Source organism: Mobula birostris, chromosome 30 (genome assembly GCF_030028105.1).
Source record: "Mobula birostris isolate sMobBir1 chromosome 30, sMobBir1.hap1, whole genome shotgun sequence".
NCBI lineage: Eukaryota > Metazoa > Chordata > Chondrichthyes > Myliobatiformes > Myliobatidae > Mobula > Mobula birostris.
Genome location: NC_092399.1, coordinates 11,413,994 through 11,438,888, shown reverse-complemented (window position 1 = coordinate 11,438,888; position 24,895 = coordinate 11,413,994). Strand labels below are relative to the sequence as shown.

General features: G+C 43.8%; 1 protein-coding gene across 4 annotated transcripts in view; it reads left to right on the top strand.

The window, feature by feature from the left end:
- LOC140190504 (calcipressin-3-like) overlaps positions 1-24,895 on the top strand; it is a 134,155-nt gene that overhangs the window by 94,211 nt on the left and 15,049 nt on the right. For all 4 annotated transcript variants that reach the window (XM_072247138.1, XM_072247136.1, XM_072247137.1 and 1 more), the window contains exon 3: positions 6,269-6,442. In XM_072247138.1, coding sequence (XP_072103239.1) covers positions 6,269-6,442 — 174 coding nt within the window. The remainder of the gene's footprint in view (positions 1-6,268; positions 6,443-24,895) is intronic.

Genomic DNA, 24,895 nt, shown 5'->3' with positions numbered 1-24,895 from the left:
ATTACTGTGATATTCTGGTGCTGCTGCAGCTTATTTTCTGCTACTTATCTATTTAATACTGTTTTTCTATTACTGTCTTGTTTTTATCTACTGCTCTATTTAATTGCCTGAGAGGAAACCAAACAGTTTCATTGTACCTATATATAATGACAATAAAGATCATTCAATTCAATTCAAATATATCAAACTATTATTAGGAAAAAGAAAATAAAAGGAAATGGGCCGATTACAGTTTAACCAGTCCAATGTGCACATAACCATTGGAGCTCGTCTCTTCTAAAACTGGGTATTCGGGGGTGTATTTCTAACTCACGTCCTAGACCCATGGGTCTGCGTGAAAACACCCACCACTTTTTTGAACTCCCCTTGAAGATCAACTCAAGCTATATAGGTATCTCTCTATCTCTCTTTCTTTCTCTCTCTCTCTCTCATCTATCTATCTATCTCTCTCTATCTATCTCTCTCTCTATCTCTCTCCATCTCTCTATCTCTCTATCTCGCCATCTTTCTATCTCTCTCTATCCACTCTCCCTCATCTTCTCCCTTGCCTTCACCCTAACCCTCTCCCCATCCCCCTCTCCCTCTCTCCCCCTTCCTTCTTGGAGCCATTCATCTACACAAAGCACTTCTTGCAACAGGGACTCTCCTTCCAACGGCATTCTGCAGCACCTTCCCTTCTGTCTGCTCTGCAGCTCCCGCCAAAAGACCACCATCCATCCATCACAAAACTCTCTCTGCACTGCTCTTTCTTGAACTTTCTCCAGATCCCACCATCCTGATTGGCTGACACCAAGTTCCTAAGTTGAACAGCAGTTTTTCTGATCTTTAGCCAACACCAAAACATTCTTCCAGCAAGACACAGTGCCTTTGCAGGAAACTGCTGAAGTGAAATGACCTACAGCATAGCAGTAGAAATCTTAACCAGGACATTAAATGTAATGTGATTGTAACCACATTGTGGGTGCACCATATTCTAATTCAAGTATAGGCTTAAGTTAACATTGTGGGTAATTAAAAATGATATGTCCTAGTGTGAAGAAAGAAGAGCTGATTACCCTCAGTACGGGCTGCCAGGAGTTCACACTTAACAAGAATAAGTACGGAGCTAATGTTGTGTTTTCTGGTAGATAATCTTTTTGTAAATATTAGCAATTTTCACTATTTTCGCTAATTTTTGTAAGTTTAGTTTTTTGTCGCACCTAATAAACACCCTTGGGTTAAAGTGCTAAGCAACTCCTGCCATTTTTCCTTTGGTCATAACACACGTATCCAGCACTCGTTGTGCCTTAAAGGGGATTTTCTGAGTAGCTGCAGCAAAAACTAATGGTGGCAAGGTTTAGTGGGTTGAGTAGCATCTATGAGGTATCTCTACCTGAGGAGCAGTGATCAACCACAGGACTTTGGGACGTGAGAAGAAGCTAGAGCATCCAAAGAAACCCCATACAGTCACAGCGAGAATGTAGACAATGCACACAGGCAGCACTCAAAGCCAGGACCATGTCACCATTATGCCATCTTTCAAATAAGAGGCTAGAAGATCATTGGTGGAATAAATTAAATTAGATTATGAAGACACGCAGTCCTCTTTTATTGTCATTTAGTAACGCATGCATTAGGAAGTGATACATTATTTCCTCCAGTGTGATATCACAAAACACAGGACAGACCAAGACTGAAAAAACTGACAAAACCACATAATTATAACATATAGTTACAACAGTGCACAATACCATAACTTGATGAAGAAGTCCATGAGCACAGTAAAGTTCAAAGTTTCTCTAATGTCCCACATCTCACGCAGACAGGAGGAGGAAGGAAAACTCTCCCTGTCATGCTGACCACAATCCGACTCTGAGTCATCCGAAAACTTTGAGCACTGATCAGCTCTCCGACAACGAGTACTGAGCGCCATCTCTGTCGAAACGATTCGACCTCCTTCTCGGTCGCCAAAAGCAGGCAAGGCCAGGGATTTTGAGGCCTACCCTCTGAAAGATTCCTGACCACACAGTAACGACAGCAGGGAACGGGCATTTCAGAAATTTCTCCAGATGTTCCTCTGTGCTTTCACGTCCATTCTCCATCAAATCAGAATTGTCCATGGCCCCTATTTAACAGATACGATATCATTTTTCACCATTTTATGTATTGTGCAAAAGTTTTAATTGCAAGCCCAGTTTGTAAACGTGATCATGTATTGTGTCAGGATACCGTGACCCAAAATGCCAAACTTTCCTGTCAAATCCACCAAACGTGCTGCCCAGTCGAATGGATTCCTCCAGCAATGTCTTATTGCTCTAGATTCCAGCATCTGCAGTCTCCTATGTCTCTGAGTATGACCTACTTTGCAGTTAGTTAAGGGTAATCAGCCTGACCTAAATAGTGGTGGTGCAATCTGGGATGACTATCTTCCAACAATTATCAGACCGGCAATTATCCCTCGCTTCCACTTCCCCGTCCTTGCTGCTGATGTCCTTTTGGGCCTGGCCTCATTATATTCCACTCCTCACCAAGACATGGTTTTGGTTTTGCCAAGACTACTCCACCTAAGACTCCATCCAAACAGGGGACAAGGAGCTGAGCTCCTGAGATGAGGTGAGGGTGACTGCTCTTGAAGCTACACTTGATCAAGTGTGACATCGATAGGCTATGGTAAAACTGACCGGCAGCCATCAATGGGACACCTTTGCAGTCATACCCCACAGACTGTGGTTTTTAGAGGCCAATCACCAGGACATGTCTGGAGTGTTGTTAAACCATTATCAAAAATCAGGCTAGAAAATTTAGTTAGCATCTTACTCTTAGTAACTGTGCAGTTTGCATGTGTGGGCAGGATCTTCATTCTGAAATTATCTCTGAAACTGACACATACTCATGATCAAATATGTCAGCTAAAGTCAATCTGAAAGATTAGATATTAACTGTTGGATTACGATTATGGTTCATCCTATGATTAAATGCCCTGTGGATGTTATTTTGGCTCAGTTATACAAAAAATAACCAGTAACTTGTGATATTGAAAAAAAAGCTTGGAGCAAAGAACCAAACACGAATCAATCATACCCAACGCTTCCTCACATTTACATGCAGTGGCAACTTTACTAAGTACAACAGCTCATTAATGTAAATATCTGATCAGTCAATTATCTGGCAGCAGTTCAATACATAAAAGCATGCAGATCTGGATAGTTGTTCTTCAGACCAAACATCAGAATGTGGAAGGAATATGAACTAAGTGACTTTGACTGTTGGTGCCAGGCAGGGTGGTTTCAGTATCACAAAAACTGCAATGATTTCTCCAATGCTTTTCACACCCATTAGCTTCTAGGGCTTACAGAGGCTGCGAGAAAACAAAAAAACATCCAGTGAGCAGTAGTTCTGTGGGTGAAAACACCTTATTAATGGGAGAGGTCGGAGGAGAATGGCTAGACTGATTCAAGGCGACAGTAACTCAGATAACTAAGCATTACAAGAGTGGTGTTCAGAAGAGCATCTCTGAACACAGCAACATGTTGAACCTTGAAGTGGGTGGGCTACAGCAGCAGAAAACCACAAACATTCACTCAGTGGCCACTTTATTAGTTATAAGATATACCTAACAAAGTAGCCACTGAGTCTATATGACACCTTTAACAGTGTAGGGGCTCTGAATAAATCTTCAGAGCTTAATCCAATAAAATTTGACACAAAGTGCTTAAGAAAATAATGAAACAAATAAACTAGGATTTAAGGAGTTATGTAAGTAGAAGATTGGTTAGAGGAGGAATTCCAGAGCTCAAAAACCTTAACGATTAAAGGAACAGCCACCAGTGATAATTGGGGGGGGGGGGGTGGAGATCTGTCTCTACCAAAGGAGGTGTAAGGTGCTCCTTCCCTCTCCTAGCCTGCACCTTGGGCAAGATGTAGCAACTGCTTAGCGCCCCCTTCCCCAAAATCAGGGTCACATGAAGCCATGGGAGCAGGTGATGGATGGCCTTATGAGCAGTTGGTGCACATCACAAGTCATGGTTATATGACCACCGGCACCGGGCAGACAATCTCCAAACACTATTGATAATGGCTGGGGTCACCCATCTTGTAAAGACACTGCCCAGAAGAAGGAAATGGCAAACCAGTTCTGTAGGAAAATTTGCCAAGAACAATCATGGTCGTGGGTCGAGAAAAGAATAAGAAGAGCCACGGGAATGGGGTCTTCCTCGCAGATTAAAGACAGATGGAAGACCATAACTGCCCACATCATACAGCATGGTGATAAATCAATTGAGGTCTTAGCTGCAGGAGCCACAAAAGCTAGGAAGGAGAACTGTAATGGAAGTCTTTAAAAACAAGGACGAGACTTTCCAGTGAAAGAGTGGCTAGAGCAGGAGTAATGAGAAACTGGGACACTGGAAAGAGCATTTTGGTTTTGGGTAGAATTGAAGAGAATACAAATGGTTGTTGGCAGGAAGACATTGGATTTTAGAGGTGTACACATCCTGGACAAGGACAGGAGGAGGAGAATTGGCGGCAGAGCTATTTAAATAATGAACAAGATATATTTTCCCAAATAATAGTCCACGTTTGGATCTGTTTTTTTTTTTTTTTATTTCAAAATATACTTTATTCAAAAATAAATATATACAATAAACCATTCAATAACTTTTCATCCTTTACATACGTTTCCATTATACTCAGTAAAATACCCGTGTTTATAGCCACCCACGTGGCACTCCAGTAGTTCAGCTTAGCATCTCCTTGTTGAGGGGTATACTCCCCGCCCACCGACCCCTCCCACTCCCACGGGTGGAGAAACCTATACTGTGGTCCTTCCCCACCGGGCCCTTGCGGTGGCTGCACCAAGTTTCAGTGCGTCCCTCAGCACGTACTCCTGCAGCCGAGAGTGTGCCAGTCGGCAGCATTCTCCCACGGACATCTCCATGTGCTGGTAGATCATCAAGTTTCGGGCTGACCAAAGAGCGTCTTTCACCGAGTTGATGATCTGCCAGCAGCACCGGATGTTGGTCTCCGTGTGCGTCCCCGGGAACAGCCCGTAGATCAGAGAGTCCTCTGTCACGCAGCTGCTGGGGATGAAACGTGACACTAGCCCGTCCATCCTCCTCCACACCCTCTTTGCGATCTGGCAGTGTGCAAAGAGGTGGGTCACAGACTCCTCCTCACTGCAGTCCTCCCGTGGGCAGTGGGGTGCGGAGATGACGTTCCGGGCGTACAGGAGGGCTCTGACTGGGAGGGCCCCTCTCACCGCCAGCCAGGCGAGGTCTTGGTGCCTGTTGGTGAGATCTGGCGATGAGGCATTTTGCCAGATGAACTGGGCAGTCTGCTCAGGGAACCACCCCACTGTGTCCATCACGTCCTTCTCCTGCAGTGCCTGCAGGACACTTCGTGCCGACCACTGCCTGATGGCCTTGTGGTCAAAGGCGTTCTCCTGGAAGAACTTTGCTACGTGGGATAGGTATGCCGGCAACGACCAGCTGACTGGGGCGTTGCGCGGGAGTGGGGCCAGACCCATCCTTCGTAGCCAGGGCGACAAGTAGAACCTGGGCACATAGTGGTACTTGGTGCCCACATACCTGGGCTCTACACACAACCTGATGCAGCCACATACGAAGCTGGCCATCAGGGTGAGGGCGACATTGGGGACGTTCTTGCCCCCGTTGTGCAGGGACTTGTGCATGGCGGTCCGTCTCACCCGCTCCATCTTGGATCCCCAGACGAATCTGAAGACAGCTCGGGTGATTTCCGAGCTGTAGGAGCGGGGGACGGGCCAGACCTGCGCCAAGTACAGCAGCCCTGAGAGCACCTCACACCTGATGACCAGGTTCTTGCCCGTTATCGACAGGGAGCGCCCTCCCCACAGTCCCAGTTTCTGTTTCACCTTGGCAGTCCGCTCCTGCCAGTTCTTGTTGCTGTTGGACCAATTGAAATGTCCAAAAGTTCAAAAGGAAAATGTCAATGCTTTCCAGCTCTGTTCTTTTCATATACATCCAGCTATCATTAATGTTGATGTTACACACAGTGTAAATAATGCAGATAATTTATTTTTAGTTTATTGCAAGTTTAGAAAAGTGTGAATGAAGACCAAACAGGATAATATTTGTGATATGCTGTTTAATGAATACTGTGATATAAATGAAAGAGTAGTCATAGGGAGTGTTTATTTGAATACCATTGCCAATTTGTAAAAGGAGGTTTGGCAAGGATGTGCTTGCATCATGTTGTAACTAACGTTCTGCGTTTCAAGATTGTGACTATGTGATGTGATTTTCTTAAACAGGACCGATTCGAAGCCCTTTTCCGCTTCTATGATGAACATGCCACATTCCAATTATTCCAGAGCTTTCAGAGAGTGCAGATAAACTTCAGCAACCGCGAGGCAGCTGCACAAGCACGAATAGAACTACATGAATCGGACTTCAATGGCACCAAGCTGAAACTTTATTTTGCACAGGTATGCTATTGTGTTAGTGGTGTTAAAGGTTTACTGTAAAAGTCAAAGTCCAGTCACCACTGATGTAAAATTTATTATCAAAGTGCTTATGCTACCATATACTACTTTGATATTCATTTTCTTGCAGGCATTTACAGTTAAATAAAGTAATACAGAAGAATTTACAATAAACTATATATAAACAAAGACTGTTGGGTTCAGTTGCACTCTGATCTTGGCAGTCGATTTGCAAATGTTTTGTTATCTTACGAGGAGCCCTCGTCAGTGTGCTGTTCACTTGTGGAGTGTCCTCCAAATGCTTGGTCTTCATAAGCTTATGAATCGATCAATAAGTATAAGAAGGCCAAGCTTTCAGAGGACACACCACAAGTGAACAGTGCACTGACAATGTCTCCTCGTATGGTGTCAAAACATTTGAAAATGGATCGCCAAGATCGGAGAGCAGCTGAACCCAACCATCAACCACCCAACCTACACATTTTCGAAGTTACTTTCATAAACGAAGACTTGACAACCAACCAAGGTTGAAAAGAAGACAAATTGTGCAAATAAAAATCAACACTGATACAACTTATCATAGATCTAAATTGAGTAGAGCAGGGCGCTAAGCAAGCTACCTGTGGTGATGGTGATGTGGAGGAGATGTTGTTGCCAAGACCTCACTAACTGGGGTCTGCCAGTGAGGTTCCAGTTGCACAAGGAGATAACAAGCCAGGTCTCAAAGAATATCTACTTCTTCATCAAAGGACTTTATGCTGCATTAAGAGAAGAAAATGCTGGAGATACTCAGTGAGTCAGGCAGCATCTGTGGAAAGAGGAATACTTAATGTCACAGGCCTGAGACATTACATCAGAAACTGTGTACTGATTGCATCTTGTAACCCACTCTCTTTCAGCGTGAGTATGTTCTGATGAAGGGTCCTAGACCTGAAGTATTCTCTTTCCACAGATGCTGCTGACCTGTTTTTTCATTGTTCATTGGGATCCTGGAATTAAGCCTCATGACTTAATTATACAATTTAGTTCTTGGCCTCCTTCTCAGTTGTGTAACTAATACGTTAACATGCTAGTTTTTCTGTGTGTGTGAAGCCATTTAAGATCCCTTACGTAATGGGAGAAAATATTTCAAACCTAGAGCTACAGTCACTTCAGTCTTAATGTTTCAAAGATCACTGGATTTTTTCACAGTCAAGTACTCACAGATGACAATCACCCATTTAAAAAATGCCAAAGGTGCGAAGGAAAACAGTCCTTCCTCCGAAAGCCAATTTGGTGAAAATGTTGGTAATTGACTCACCCCATTGATTTGTCTCCACAACACCCTCTTACCTGGGCCCTTAGCTCCTGGAGCAAAGGCTATCGATGAACTCCTGTCTCCATTGTCCTCTGAAGTCGCTGGTATGGTTGGAAGTCATCATTGCTTCTGCAGTCCATTGCATCCACTGTAAAGGGATCGACCGATACAGCTGCACCAGAGCCCTGTTGGCCAGCCAAACCCGCTTCCACCTCTCATGACGGGGACAGAGGGTTGGACTTGGAGAGGTGTCTCCACAATAATTGAGATGATGATGAAATGCTTGTAAATGTAAAGCAATTAAATAATCCAGAAGTATTACATCAATTGCCTTGGGGATTGCAAAACACTTGGTCAGATATCCATGATCAGATTACGTTAGTTTTTGGTCGCTTCAAACTAACTAAGAATGTTCAGAAAGATTCCTTCACCCAAAAGATCATATCAGAAGACAGTATACTTAAGTTTTCCATTTTAATTTTAAAATATGCGTGTTTATCAACTTCTTTCACTGAATTCCAGAGCTCAAGAAAGAAGATTTGCAATTTAACTTTATTGCCAAGTCCATTTGCTTTTCTCTCTTGTAATTGGACAGTAAATGTGTTGAAAAGGGAATAGCACATTGCAGTTAAAACTGTGATGTCATCAAAGGAACAAACCATTGTCTATTAATGGATGGGGGGTGTTGTACTTTTGGCCATAAAAATAAGTACACATTTCAGGCAATTGTCATTTATTAGGTTTTTAGGAGGTATGCTGTGAATTGAAATTTAATACAGTTGACTAATGATGGTTTAGTTTCAACTGCATTTACATCCACAGTCTCCAGTGTGTAGGGTACCGTTGTGTCTTATCGATGTTTGTAACACCTTTGCGATAATCTGTTTTTTTTAAAAAACAAAGAACATTGCTGTTAGTGGGGAAAAATTCGAACTGAATCTGACTGTGGTTAACCGAACCTTTGTTTTCCTCTGGACAATGAAGATGTCAATCCCACGAGAAACTGAGAGGGAAAAGTTGGTGAGTAGCAGTTGAAGTAAATTTTAGCAATTACAGTTTGCTAAATTTGTTGTAAACCCAAACTTCATTTAATTGTTTAAAGATTTAAAAATATCTATGTGGAAGCCTGTAAAATTAACCACAGTCTAGCACTGGACTGGAAAATGATAGAACCTATTGGGATACAATCCTTTTCCCTGATGGTTGTCAAGAGGAAAAATCTGCTTATCAATGTAGAGACTTTCCTTTTCTAGGTAACTTCCACAGGGATTGGCACTGCAGCCTAGTTGGCAGGTGTTGGTACCTTGGTTGAATATCTTGCTGCGTAAGACCGAATGCAGGAGTAGACCTGAGAGCTTTGTAGCTAACAATGCAGCTAATTAAAAACTTGGACATGGTATCTCGTAACGTACTGTCAAGCAAGCTACAATATATTGACTGCCAGCTTTGGGAATGCACTGGTGTGATGATACTGGCAGCTAAACTATCTCCCAGTATTAATCAACAATGGGTGTAGAATGCATTTAATGCAGCTGTACATGGTCATTTGGCTTGTTAATGAAGATGATGTCTGTAACAAGGGGGCAGGTTAGATTAGATTATTAGATTAGATTAGATAATGAAGACACGCAGTCCTCTTTTGTTGTCATTTAGTAATGCATGCATTAAGAAATGATACAATATTCCTCTGGTGTGATATCACAGAAACACAGGACAGACCAAGACTGGAAAACTAACAAAACCACATAAATGTAACATATAGTTACAACAGTGCAACAATACCATAACTTGATGAAGAACAGTCCATGGCACAGTAAAAAAGTTCAAAGTCTCTCGAAAGTCCCACATCTCACGCAGACTGGAGAAGGAAGAAAACTCTCCCTGCCATGCCCAACCACAGTCCGACTCTGAGTCGTCCAAAAACTTCAAGCTCTGATCAGCCTTCCGACACCGAGTACCGAGCACCATCTCTATCCGAATGCTTTGACCTCAGCCTCGGTCGCCAGCAGCAGGCAAAGCCGGGGATTTTAGGGCCTTCCCTCCGGAGATTCTCAATCGCACAGTAACAACGGCAGCGAACCGGGCATTTCAGAAATTTCTCCAGATGTTCCTCTACTTCTCAGGTCTGTCTTCATCAAATCAGAATTGTCCACGGCCCCTATTTAACAGATACGATATCATTTCACCGGAGAGCTGTGCGCGCACGTTCTCAGGTTTGGTGAGTCAGAAAGCACCGACTACGAATAAGCATATTAATAATTTATTTACAAATAGTAAAAAGTTTGACAAAACATTTATGTTCCCCCAAGTTACACAAACTACAGAAGTAAAAGTGCGCACAGAGCATACCTTCCCAAAGGTTCTGTGCAGCATGCCCTAGAGACAACGGGAAAGAGAGCGAACCTCGGGCACACATCAGACTAGGTGCCCTGGCCCGCAGACCAATCAATAGGAAGAGCTGCTACAGACTTTAAACTGACCAATCAGCAATCGATACAGTGGAAGGGGCTTTTGACTGACGAATAAGCCACACCCCCATACTACAAAGGTTCAAAGTTCAAAGTCAGTATATTATATACGTGCATATATGCCACCTGAGGTTTATTTTACTTACTCAGTAAATCTATAATAGAATAATGACCATTTCAGAATCAATGAAAGACTGTGCCAGCTGGGGAGTTCAACCAGTGTACAAAGGTGCAAATGCAAAAAGAAAGAAATAATACTAAATAAATAAGCAATAAATATCAACAACATGAGATGAAGGCTACTTTAAAGTGAATCCACTGGCTGCGGGAACATTCGAATGATGGGGCAAGTGAAGTTATTCCCTTTGGTTCAGGAGCCTGATGACTGGTGATTGGGTAGGGGTGGTAATAATCGTTCCTGAACCTGCTGGTGTGAGTCCTGAGGCTCCTCTACCACCTTCCTGATGGCAGGTTGGTTATGATTTAGCTATGCAATCAGATATTTTCTGGTGCCAGCTTTAACCATTTATCGGTTAATAAAGCTGTCCTTGAAGTGCAGGATGTCTGCAGGCATCTTAGTGGTACTTTAGTCAGCAACTGTAGCCAGCAGGACATGCCAGCACGACCTGGCCCAGTTTCCAGAATTAAAACAACCGACTTGCCAAGCAGTATTTTTGTGCTGTAGCTTCCATTTTTGGAAGGAAGAAGGGTTTAAAAGATTAAGTTGCAAGCTTGGCTCAAAAGTTGCCCATGTCCCACAGTCAAATGGTTACCATGATGTACCTGATGGAATGAAGGTCACTACTTACTGGATTCTAACAGATTCATCACCCTTGAGGATCAACCTGTTCAGCCAGATTTACTTAGAAGAAAGCAACAAGCTGACAGACTTTCACAATGTTCAGGTATGAGCAAGGTTAGCTGCAGGGCCTATTCTGTAAAGCTGCAGTGAGGTTTTGGCCTGAAGCTGCCCATGATTGTCAGCAGGTCACTGAGCTGTGAGACGATCAGCGGTACCGCAGGAACCAATAACTCACCAGGAAATGGCTGGGTGGCCACAAACTTCATTTGAAAGAACACGAATGGGCTCATCTGCCTTGGACTCTTTTCCTGCCAGTTAGTATGACAAGTAGGTTCAACTGTACTGAAAAGTATAGATACAATAGTTGGGCCTCAGTTGTATCATTGACCAATAGAGTTAGTGAAAAGTCTGACAGTCAATAGTGGGTGTCCTTTCCATTTTGCTCAAAGGAGAAGGTTGAAAACACCTTGTAGGACTCTTCAAGTTTGTACTATTTTAACCTACACGAACTATGGGAATTTTACTTCCCATGGTGCATTGCCCTACACCGCTCTGCCCAAGTTTCCACCTCATCTATGTCCCACCTTGCCCTTAGACAACCTTCTTCACTATCTACCACACCACCAATTTTCATGCTGTCGACAAACGTCCCACTCAAACCACCTACAGTACTGTGCAAAAAGTACTTGAGCACATACTGTATATACATCTAGGGTGCCTCAGACTCTTACACAGTACTGTATTTGTCAACGTGGAGCAGAGGGCGGGTTTGTAAATCTGGTGGGAGCAAAGGATGTTGGGAATGGCGAGGGCGGCATTCCACGGGACGGGTGGCGAGAAAGAGTGCCAGGGCCGGTGGGTGGTGTGGGTACAGACGCACCCAGCCCTGAGACAGCAGGCACGGTCATTTGATTCAAAACAATTGGTTTATTGATCATTACAGAAGGTCTCTCTGGTGCTTTCTGCTCTCTCCCCTCTCCCTTCCCCCTTTCCCAACCGTGATTCCCTTCTCCCTGCCCCCTTCCCACTCTCAGTTCACAATAGATTCCCATATCAGAATCAGGTTTACTATCACTCACATACGTCACAAACTTTTTTTTGCAGTAGCGGTACTTTATACTTTATTGTCGCCAAACAATTGATACTAGAATGAATCAACACAGCGATATTTGATTCTGCGCTTCCCGCTCCCTGGATTACAAATCGATAGTAAATATTAAAAATTTAAATTATAAATCATAAATAGAAAATAGAAAAATGGAAAGTAAGGTAGTGCAAAAAAACCGAGAGGCAGGTCCGGATATTTGGAGGGTACGGCCCAGATCTGGGTCAGGATCCGTGCAGCAGTCTTATCACAGTTGGAAAGAAGCTGTTCCCAAATCTGGCCGTACGAGTCTTCAAGCTCCTGAGCCTTCTCCCGGAGGGAAGAGGGACGAAAAGTGTGTTGGCTGGGTGGGTCATGTCCTTGATTATCCTGGCAGCACTGCTCCGACAGCATGCGGCGTAAAGTGAGTCCACGGACGGAAGTACATTGCAATACATAGAATTCCTATAGTCCTGTGAAAAAGTCTTATGCTCCCTAGCTTCAGATATGTGCCTAAGACTTTTGCACAGTGCCATGCACACTCACCCAAGTCGCTGATATATTTGGAGACACACACATACACAAACACACTCTGTTGCAGAAATTCAGCATATCAGACAGCATCTGTGGAGAGGAACAGTCAACTTTTCTGGCTGTGACCCTTCATCAGGAGTGGAATGGAAGTGGGAAGAAGCCAGAATAAGAAAGTGGGGGAGGGGGAGGAGCACAAACTGGCAGGTGATAGGTGAATCCAGGTGAGGGAAGAGGTAGGTGGGTATTGGAGACAGGCTGAAGTGAAAGCTGAGAGGTGATGTGTGGAAGAGGTAAACTTGATAGAAGAGGGCAGTAGACTATGGGCGAAAGGGAAGGAGGAGGGGCACCAGAGAGAGGCGATGGGTAGATGAGAAGAGAAGGGGTAAGAGGGGAGCCAGAATAGGGAATGAAAAAGGAGAGAGGGGAAAAAATTAGGGATATCAGTGCCCATGCCATTAAGTTGTAGGTGGATTCCTCCAGTATTTTGTGGTTTATTCCTCTCCACAGATGCTGCATTTTGTGTGTGTTGCTCTGGATTTCCAGCATCTGCAGAATAGCTTACATTTATATATTTAATCCTTCGCTGTTTCTAATAGCAAAGATCCTGGCACTGATCCACATGGTACGCCATTCATTACAGTAAAGTTAAAACCCGTCATGTCTTTCACATTACATAAACATCCTTTCCAAATTCTGACCCAGAAGCACACAAGAAAGGTTAGCTGAGGAGATTCATATTTAGCTCTGTAAATATTGAAAAGTGAAGGAAAGCTGGGGAATACACTATATATATATTTATAAGCATTCCAACTTTTTGTTAGCTCCATTTTGAGTGATTAAATGATTGCATTTCAAAGACTTCTACACACTAAATTTCAAATACACTGCAAAGATAGATTTTCAGGGTGAACAATTGCCCTGCAGTGCCAACAGAATTTGTACAGAATGGGTGAAAATGTTCACTCCTGATTCCATAACATTTTCTTGTTGGTAATAATCCTGTTTGTGGAAACCCCACCTCTAACCCCCTCATATCTCTTGCCTTCAAATTAACACCAGCAGTGTGATTGCTTGAATATGTCAAATGACAAAACAACATGCCTATGATCTTGTCTTGTGAGGATCACTGATTGGATGAAAACTATAATCAAAAATCCAAATTTGGTAAAATAGCAGAGCACGAGAGTAATGGGTTGCATCTTTCCCTCGACAGAAAAGGTAGACCAAATAGCAGAAAAGGAAATTACTTTCTGTTTTTTTTTGAAAGAGTTCAAGGAGAATGTGTTATGCTGGGAGAATGGTGAGTGGTGAAGGCATAAATCACAGGAAGAGTGTTTAAAAATAAATCAAAAATCAAACAATTTGCTAAGATTCTGAGAAAAAACAAAATGCTGGAAATACTCATTGGATCAGTCAACATTTCTACAGAGAGATGCAATTAGCATTTCTAATCTATGTCGTTCCTTCATTCCAATGAAGGCTATTGATTGAGATCCAGGTAGTGGACATGGCAGGGCCGAATGACTGCCTCTCTTTATTCGTGACCGGGTGTCCTTGGAGAGGAAGCATGCGGTCACGAAGGGTACAGTGGGGGATTTCCAGGAATGGATGGTTTTATAGACAGTAATAATCATATTTTAATTTGAGTTTGTTCACTGTCTTGTAAATACCTGATGTTTGTATTTTGTGTAATTTTTTTGTGCAAATAAACTTTCGTGGTTTTGTAAAAACATTGACCTGATATGTAAATCATGCTCTGTTTCCGGCGATATTTTTTAAGTTTATGCTTAGAAGTAAATATGGGACAACTGACCAAAGAAAAGAAAATAACGGACGAGGAATTCCATTTTATATCAATAACTTGTATTTTGTGATTAAACATATCCACTGTGCTTTATTACCATCTAACAGTTGGTATAAGTACATAAAGCAATATCTTGAAATTAGAAACATTAATTTGAATGTACCTTAGCTGAGATAATTGAGACCTATTAATGAAGAAATTAGAAGACGTGACTGGGCAACACTGCAGATTCAGTAAGATAACGGTGTGTCCAATTACAGCAGCTTCTACGGGGTGAACCAAAGGTGTTGTTATCCTTTTTAAATGTAATTTTTTATTATCACAAGACCCTGCTGCACATTAAGAATTTAAAGTATTGCTGGTATACCCCATCAGCAAGTTGCCTGCTGGCGGAGAAACTGAAGGAGTTGGACGTGACGTGGATCATGCTGCTGCCTGCACCAGAGAGACGTCGGAGGAGTCAGTGTGCAGCCTAACAGCAAGTGGTCATCTTAGTCACTTCTCTCGTGATTGCAAGGCTCTGTAGGACATTGTAAGTGTGGAATGCTGCAAGTAAGATTCACTGGTTTGTTGGCGGATGGCGGGGGAGCCGTGTGGCCTCAGTCAAAGGGAGGATTAGGCCTTAAGTTGTGGTGTCGCCTGTTTACAGCTGCTCAGGAGAGAAGCGTCAGAATCGGTACTCTCCACTAGAGGTGCAGAGTCCAAGCTGGAGTTAGTGCTGCCCCTAGTGTTCGCTCGGCAGAAGACAAGTTGTATTGTGTTCAACTGCAGACTCCTGCAACATTCATGGAATCAGGAGCTTGGATAATGTTTATTTTTTGTGTGACTGTATTTTACTGGTATCTTATATGTAGTTGCTATCGTATATGTGCCTTGTGCTGTGTGTGACTGTTAGTACTGTATGTTGCACCTTTGCCCCTGAGTAATACTGTCTTGTTTACTGTACTCATGGGTATTCATATATGGGTGAATGACAATTAAACTAGAACTTGATTTTTGGTTGCTTGTTAATGATGACATGTTGAAGAGCAGCTATTGAGGTCAAGGTTATTAATATTTTGGTTACTACTCCAGAGACTGTTGTCTTCAATATGAAGGATAAATAAACAGTGATCATTGAAGTGATTATTGATAAATTCATAAGCCATCTGGGAAGGAATCATAAATTTTACAGCTTCAAGGCCATCCAGTCCTTGATACTTTACCATGTTTTGGAAGAGCTCCCCCTTCAGGCACATTCTAATCCTCTTGTTCTGGACTATTTTTAACACAGGAGGTACAGGAGCCTGAAGGCACATACTGAACAATTCAGGATCAGCTTCTTCCCCTCTGCCATCAGATTTCTGAATGGATATTGAACCCATGAACACTATCTCACTACTTTTTCTCTTGTTATTTATTTATTTTTGTTATTATTATTGATTGAGATACAGCGCCCTTCCAGCCCTTCAAGCTACACCGCCCAGCAGTCCTCCAATTTAACCTTAGCTGAATCACGGGACAATTTACAATGACTATTTAACCTACCAACTGATGCGCCTTTGGACTGTGGGAAAAAAACAGGAGCACCCAGAGGAAACCTACACAGTCACGGGGAGGATGTTCAAACTCCTTTACTGGCAGTGGTGGGAATTGAACCTGGGTCACAGGTACTGTAAAGTGTTGTGCTAACCACTACGCTACTGTGCTGCCCCGTTTTGCACAACATATTTATTTTAATTTATATATATGTAGACTCACTGTAATTCACAGTTTTTATTATTATGTGTTACAATGTACTGCCATATCACAAGTTTACGACATATGCCAGTGATATTAAACCTAATTCTGGTTCTGATTTCAGAGCTGTGAAAGATTTTGAAAGGATATTTATGAAGCTCAAGAAGACTTTTTTTTCAAACAAAAGCTGGAGAAAGTTAAATTCAGATAACCTGCCTCTCCAATTTATGTCAGAGTTGGCCCATTCTGATGAAGGCTCATCAACCTATAATGACAGCTCAGTTTTTCTCTGTCTCTAGAGACGCTGACTGCCTTGCTGGATATTTCCAGCATTTCTTTTGTTTCAGATTCTCAGCAACTGTGGTGTTCTCTATCTCATCAGTTCAGCATTCTTGATTTTTATTCTCTCTCTCTCTCTCTTCATTCATTCATCTCCCTTGATTAACACCTTCAGAAGGCAGATCAGCTGCTATTACCCTCCCTCAGGCAGGACTACCACCACCACTGGCATCACTCAGTCCCTACATTTCCATCACAGACATTCCCTTTAACCCCTTTGCAACTTAAAGCACTCTCAGTTTCTATCTGTATATTTTAGATGTAACTCAATGACCTGTGTCATAAATTCTGTTTCCCTCTCCAGAGATACTGACAGACCTCTTCTGCATTTCCCGCTTCTTCTTCTTGGGCACTTGTACGAGCTCCCAGAGGAGCATAGGCAATTGATGACCTCCTGTCTCCATCGTCCAAAGTCGATGGTATGGTTGGAGCTCATCGACATTTCTGCAATCCATTGCATCCTCTGTACAGCGGGGGCGTTGGCCTATATCGCTTCAACAGAGCCCTGTTGGCCGGCCTTACCTGTCTCCACCTCTCACGATGGAAATGTAGAGTTGGACATTGAGAGGCCAGCTGCATTTCCTGAATTGTCAGTTTTATTTTTAGGAAATTCCATCATCGGTGGTGCTTTGCTTTCTACTTCTTTCTGAGATATTTTCAGATGGGCCAACGCGGTAGCATAGTAGTTGCCACAACGCTTTACAGTACAGGCAACCTGGGTTCAATTCCCACCGCTGTCCTGCAAGGAGTTTGCACCTTCTCCCCTGTTCGCTGCGTGGGTTTCCTCCAGGTGCTCCGGTTTCTGCCCAGTTGGTAGGTTAATTGATCATTGTAACCTGACTCGTGATTAGGCAAGGGCTAAATCAAGGGATTGCTGGGTGGTGTAGCTCGAAGGCCCAGAAGTGTCTAGACCACACTGTAGCTCAGTAAAAAAAAAGTTATCTGGAAATCTACATAAATAACGAAATTGGGCTTTCCCTGTAATTATTGCTTCAGTCGGCTGTTGGTGCAGGGGAAAAGCACTGATCTTTGTAATCATGCTGAGAACTGGGCAGGATCATAGAGTAAATTATAAGGCTAGTATAAGACAGTAGATAAAAGCAACAAAATGTAAAGTGCTCAGTTGCTTAAAATACCATATGTTTATGCTTGAATCCTAGAAAATATCAATTCACTTAAAGTTATTAAGGAAGGCAGGAATCGATGGAGACTGAATAAAGCAGAGTTTTTAAATAGTGAATTTGTATCTGTCTTTGCCCAGGAAGGAGAGCAATCTGCTGACAAGTCAGATAGTAAGTCAAAAGCCGCAGAGGGGGAACAGAGCAAAAAGAAAAAAGCAAAGGTAAAAGGAAGGCTTGGGTTTAATATAGTATCTGAATCATCGGCAGTATGCAAGGTAAAGTGTGTTTATTCATTATATGCCATTTTGTTTGAGATGGGTGATCAGGGTCTTTCCATGACGATGATTGTTCTTGGCAAATTTTTCTACATTGCCTTCTTCTATGCACCTCCACTAGGACCACAACCTTGTCGTGGTTTGGAGGCTTGCCTGCCTCCAGGTTCAGCTGGTCCAGCTCAGGGCTAACAACCCTGACTGGTAAAACAAAATTGTTACAGAATCAGCAGTGAAGAATCCTTCTACATCTGAGTGTGACGGTATTCCTGAGTCTCCACCTGGGACTTGCATGACTGGCTGTGGTGAAAGCCTGCTAAGCACCCCCACCCCCACCGATCAGAGTCGCATGAAGCCAGGGGGGCAGGTGATGGCTGGTCATATGAACAGCAGCTGTATATCATAAGTCCTGGTTGTGTGACCACTGACGCCAGGCGGACAACCTCTGAAGAGTTTTAACAATGGCTGGGGTCGCCTGTTAATGCTGCTGTAAGTGACTGCAGCATAATGGGCAGAGTTCTTCTAGCCAGTGTTGTTTACAAGACGGGTGACCCCAGTCATTGGCAGTACTCTTCAGAAATTGCCTGGCATCGGTCGTAGAAACCAGGACTCATGATATGCACCAGCTGCTAATACGACCATCCACCACCTGCTCCCATGGCTTCAGCTGACCCTGACTGGGGGGCACTGCAGGTGCTACAGCTCACCCAAGGGTGACCTCCAGGCTAGCGGAGGGAAGGAGCGCCTTACACTTCCTTTGACAGAGACGTATCTCCACCCGCACACCTAATTTCATTATACCATTCTTAAGCGACATGGTTTTCTCATACCAAAGGCCGTTCTGGGGAATATATGTCACCTCCTAAATTTAACTGCCCGTTGAATGAATCGATTTTCAGGCGACCCTGAAAATGCTTCTACTGGGGCCATTTTAGAATTGATCTGTGCTTGAGTGGCGGGGGGATAATGCTGCACAATTTCAGCTTCTTGCAGAGGCTGTCTACAAGAAGGATCAGAGCTATCTCTATTTCCTGAGGAGACTGAGGTCCTTTAACATCTGCCGGACGATGCTGAGAATGTTCTACGAGTCTGTGGTGGCCAGTGCTATCATGTTTGCTGTTGTGTGCTGGGGCAGCAGGCTGAGGGTAGCAGATGCCAACAGAATCAACAAACTCATTCTTAAGGCCAGTGATGTTGTGGGGATGGAACTGGACTCTCTCACGGTGGTGTCTGAAAAGAGGATGCTGTCCAAGTTGCATGCCATCTTGGACAATGTCTCCCATCCACTACATAATGTACTGGGTGGGCACAGGAGTACATTCAACTAGAGACTCATTCCACCGAGATGCAACACAGAGCGTCATAGGAAGTCATTCCTGCCTGTGGCCATCAAACTTTACAACTCCTCCCTTGGAGGGTCAGACACCCTGAACCAATAGGCTGGTCCTGGACTTATTTCCTGGCATAATTTACATATTACTATTTAACTATTTATGGTTTTATTACTATTTATTATTTATGGTGCAACTGTAACGAAAACCAATTTCCCCCAGGATCAATGAAGTATGACTATGACTATGACATCCTATGTCCCAGTGTCCTAATGCCACTCATGGAAGAGGGTCACCAGGGAAGGCTCTGAGAGCTCTCTGTGTAGGTCTGCACATTAGAAGCCTTGCACCCAGTGCCCCCTTTTTCAGGAGAAAATGCAAAAGCCGGCAGCGTGTCTCAAAGCCAGCATTCCTCTCGGATTATTATCTCAGGAGCTTCGGTCGTTGGCTCTGCTGGGTTACACACATTGCTGCTCTCTGCTGCACTGCAGTCTTCATGTAAAGTCTAACTAGTAAAGTAGGGTGCCTATATTGGCTGAATGCAGAATTATCACAACTGCAAGTGCTATTTGGCTTTTCCACAGTCTCCCACAGTAATTACGTAAACACGAGGAATTCTGCAGATGCTGGAAATTCAAGCAACACACATCAAAGTTGCTGGTGGACGCAGCAGGCCAGGCAGTATCTCTAGGAAGAGGTACAGTTGACGTTTCAGGCCGAGACCCTTCGTCAGGACTAACTGAAGGGAGAGCTAGTAAGAGATTTGAAAGTGGGAGGGAGAGGGGGAGATCCAAAATGATAGGAGAAGGCAGGAGGGGGAGGGATGGAGTCAAGAGCTGGACAGGTGATTGGCAAAAGGGGTATGAGAGGATCATGGGACAGGAGGCCCAAGGAGAAGGAAAGGGGGAAGGGTGAAGCCCAGAGGATGGGCAATAAACCGTCCCATGATCCTGTCATATCCTTTTTGCCAATCAACTGTCCAGCTCTTGGCTCCATCCCTCCCCCTCCTGTCTTCTCCTATCATTTCAGATCTCCCCCTCCCCCTCCCACTTTCAAATCTCTTACTAGCTCTTCCTTCAGTTAGTCCTGACGAAGGGTCTCAGCCCGAAACGTCGACTGTACCTCTTCCTAGAGATGCTGCCTGGCCTGCTACGTTCACCAGCAACTTTGATGTGTGTTGCCTGTCCCACAGTAATTATGTGGCTAATTGAATGGTATCCTCCCACACCCCCCCCCCAAGCAGGATATTGTTAGTAGCAGTGATACTTGGGTGGCGGGGTGGAGATACATCTCTACCAAAGGAGGTGTAAGGCACTCCTTCCCTTTGCTGGCCTGCAGATCACCCTTGGGGAAGGTGTAGCAGTTGCTTAGCAACTCCCCCACCCGATCGGAGTCACATGAAGCCATGGGAGCAGGTGGTGGATGGTCGTATGAGCACAATGTCTCTTCCATCTCAGCAACTGAGAAATCCAGCATGGGCCCCCAAATCTTCAAGACCTTCTGCAGGGGCCCCATTGAGAGCATCCTGACTGGCTGTATCACCGCCTGGTACGGGAACTGCACCAACCTTGATCACTGGGCACTGCAGAGAGTGGTACGGACAGCCCAGCGCATCTGTGGATGTGAACTTCCCTCCATTGAGGACCTTTATAGTAGCAGGTGCGTAAAGAAGGCCTGGAAGATTATTGGGGACACCAGTCACCCCAACCATAAACTGCTTCAGCTGCTTCCATCTGGCAAATGGTACCGCAGCATTAAAGCCAGGTCCGACAGGCTACAGGACAGCTTCTTCCTAAATTCACATGCCTGTACATTGTAATGCAGTCAAAAGGTGAAGATTTTTACTTCCTCATGTTGTGGAATGGATGTAAGATTTAATGGATGAAAATTCTAATTCTACTCTCCCTTTGGTTGTGCTGATTCCGGATTCAGGCAATAGGACACCACCTTACAGTGGTACATCATTTCAGATTTAACAATAATGTCTTTGCTGACCCTGTTTCTGCTGAAGCACTTGCTGTGAGAACATCTGTAGTTCCTTGTCTTCATCAGTTTTCTCTTTGACCTTGTGTAGTTTTGTTACAAACACATTTCTTGCCTACTATATATCTTCACGCCAGGGTCTCTCATGCTGCCCGTGGGGCTATTAGATTAAAACTGCACCACTAGCACCCGTCTCTTTTCTGGGTTGATTTACCCTGAGTGAAGCCATTACTCTAAGCCTCAAGAGCCTTCCTTGTGGTCTACACAGGCTTTTCATTTAGTTTTGCTGTAAGGATAGGTGATCACTATCTAATACAAAATTCCTCTGTAGAGATGAATGTGAGACTTGCGTTCTTAAATAATAGCCCTGTCTCCACGTTGGCATCTCTTATTTTAGTGAGTCTGAGGTAAACACTGTCAGCTTTTACGCTGGCTGCTCCCAGACCTTTGAAAAGAAGAAAATGACAGGCTTGTCTCGGTGTATACCTCCTCTTTAGGTCTGCTAAAGCTCATTTTCATTTGCAACCATTGAAACTTGGCATCTTTATTCACTCAGTCTCTCAGGTTTGCTGCATGTCTCAGGCAGGAGAGATGGAGGAATTCATACATTGATTATTCTTTCTGGTCTCACTCTCAGCAATAGCTGTGACCTTTTTTTCTGACCTTGGCTTTGCTGTGTCTGGTGTGTTTACCATTTTAACAAGCTAGCATTCTATGTCCTTTTATAACTCATTTCTCAGCATTTAGGGCTCAGCCACCCTTGTACTTTCTTGGAGATAACAGTCTCGGTTCTGTTCACTGACTCCTTTGATTTGGCTATCACTTGCTACCCCTGTACCTTACATCTTCAGTCTCCTTTGTGCTGAAACATACATCCTTTCCCACTCTGAAGCCCAAAGGTTGACCTTAGAACTTGATTCATACGCGTCTGTTAACTTTTTGTCAATAGTGAGGACTTGTCATTCAGATTCAAGTTCCACAATCCGTTTCTGGCATCAGGTTTGCTGAAATTCCAAACGCCACTAGCCAACGCACACAAGGTGCTGGAGGAACTCAGCAAGTCGGGCAGCATCTATGGAGAGGAATAAATCGTGACGTTATCATCCGGGTCCTTTCAATGCTGGATAGGAAGGGGAAAGAAGCCCTAATTAGGAGGTGGTGGGAGGGGAAGGAGCACAAGCTGACAATGGTAGATGAGACCAGGTGAGGGTGAAGGTGGGTGATTGGGGAGTAGGGATGAATTTGGGAGGGGATAGGTGGAAGAGGTTTTATAGGAGAGGACAAGGGACTATAGGAGAGAGGGAAGGAGGAGGGGATCCAGAGGAAGGTGATGGGCAGGTGAGGAGATGAGAAGGGTTGAGAGGAAGGAGCATGGAGGATGCAAAAAGAGAAGGAAGCCGGGTGGAGAAATCACTGGAATTATAGAGAAATCAATGTCCATGCCATCAGGTTGAAAACTACCAGACGGAATATGAGGTATTGTTCCTCCAACCTGTGTTTGGCCTCATCACGGCAGTAGAGGAGGTCCTGGATCAACATATTAGATGAGAATGAGAAGTTGAATTGAAATGGGTAGCCACCAGGAGATTGTACTTTTTATGGTGGAGAGAGCAAAGGTTCTCAATGAAGCAGTCCCTCAATCTGCATTTGGTCGGACTAACATAAAGGAGGCTATGCCAGCGGTCTCCACTAGTTGTCCTCTGCAATGTCTTGTAGAATGGAGATTGGATAGTGGTCGCTCTTGATCATCTAATCTGAGACCTTGAGCTCTAGGCATAACAATAGCCTAACAGATTACTATCTCAGCACCATGCAGCTCACCCAACATTTAGGTTTAAATCATGGTTATTAACCCATTCTGGTCCATCTCAAATTTCCTTTTCACCAGTACGATTGGTACTTTAAGTGGGAGGTTAATCGTTGCTTTCATCCTTTGGAAGTGTTCCTTTGATGAGCATATGTTGCTTTCAAGTCTCATTGTCTCTTCCACTTTGTGGTCTACTGAAATTAAATGTACTTGCTTGCAAAGCTCACACTCAGGCTGGCATCTCCTTCTATTCCTGTGTCACAGCTCACAGTTAACTTCCTTCGTCTCACTTTCCAAATAGGATCATGCCAATCTGTGGAATTTCTATTGCCCCCCTCCCCTCCCATGCAATGGTAACATGACTTTGCTTTGTTTCAACATATTTTTCATCTGATGCCTACCATATCTTTTCTGAAAATTGCAGAAGAGTGGCGTAACATTATTGCAGCACTAGCAATTCGGGTTCAATTCCGCCATTTTCTGTAAGGATTACGTACTATACGTTCTTCGAGTAACCACGTGGGTTTCCTCTTGATGATCTGGTTTCCTCCCACATTCAATGATGTATGGATTAGTTGGTTAATTAGGTGGTGAAAGCTCATTGGGACAAAAGATAGATAGATACATGGCTCCTACATCTATAAAATTGTGAGATAGAGTAACCCATGTCAAACTTTTCCTCATAATGGAGGTAGACAAAACAAGAGGACATGGATTTGGTGTAAGGGGTAAGAGATTTTGAGGGGGGGCTGTTTCACCCAGAGAGTGTGGAGTGCCTGGAGTACACTGCCTGCGAGAACATTGGAAGCACAGTTACTGACACCATTTAGGAAGTGTCTCGATGAGCATTTCAAGCACCTAGATGTAGAAGGAATCGTGCAAGAGGTACTCAAAGATGGGACTCGTGCAGATGGGTGCCCACTGGTTGATGTGGACGCTGTAGGCCGAGTGGAATTTTTCATTGCGTGTTCAGGTTATGCTGAGCCCCAGATTCACTCATTTTCCTTCAACACGCATTTACTGGCTGTTGTTCTTTGCTTTGAAAGAAAATCATTCACAGGCTTGGCTGTTTTTTTTCCTGAAATGCTGATTCAATTTCCCAAAGAATGCCTAAACAGTAGGATTCTAGACTGGAGATTGTACAATAGTGACTAATGTTTTCTTAAGATGTTCCTAATATGCTAGACATTGATCCCCACTTGAGGTCTTGGTAGGGCAGTTGGAACTGATAAGCCGTGGGTCTCTCAGTCATTAATTACTCAGACAGATGACTGATGCTGCCAAATCCTGTGAATTATAACACCATAAGATATAGAAGCAGAAATGGGCCACTTGGTCCATCAAGTCTGCTCTGCCATTTCATCATGGCTGATCCATTCTCCCCTCTCAGCCCCAATCTCTTGCCTTCTTTTCATATCCCTTCATGCTCTGACTAACCAAGAATCTTATCAGCCTCTGCCTTAAATACACCCAATGACTTGACCTCCACAGCCGCTTCTCACAACAAATTCCACAGATTCACCACGCTCTGGCTAAAGAAATTTCTTCCTCACCTCCGTTCTAAAAGGACGCCCCTCTATTCTGAGGCTGTGTCCCCTGGTCTTAGACTCCCCCACCATAGAAAACATCCTCTCCACATCCACTCTGTCAAGGCCTTTCAACGTTCAATAGGTTTCAATGAGATCATCCCTTAATCTTCTGAATTCCCGTGAGTAGAAGCACAGAGCCATCAATAACAAGCCTTTCAACCCTGGAATCATTTTTGTGAGCCTCCTTTGATCCCTCTCTAATTGTAAATAACTGCTTGACAAGAGATCATTGAACCATAGTGGAGATGACAGATGAGGACTCTAACATCATAGAACTGTATGCTTCTGTATGTTTGCATCCCTTGC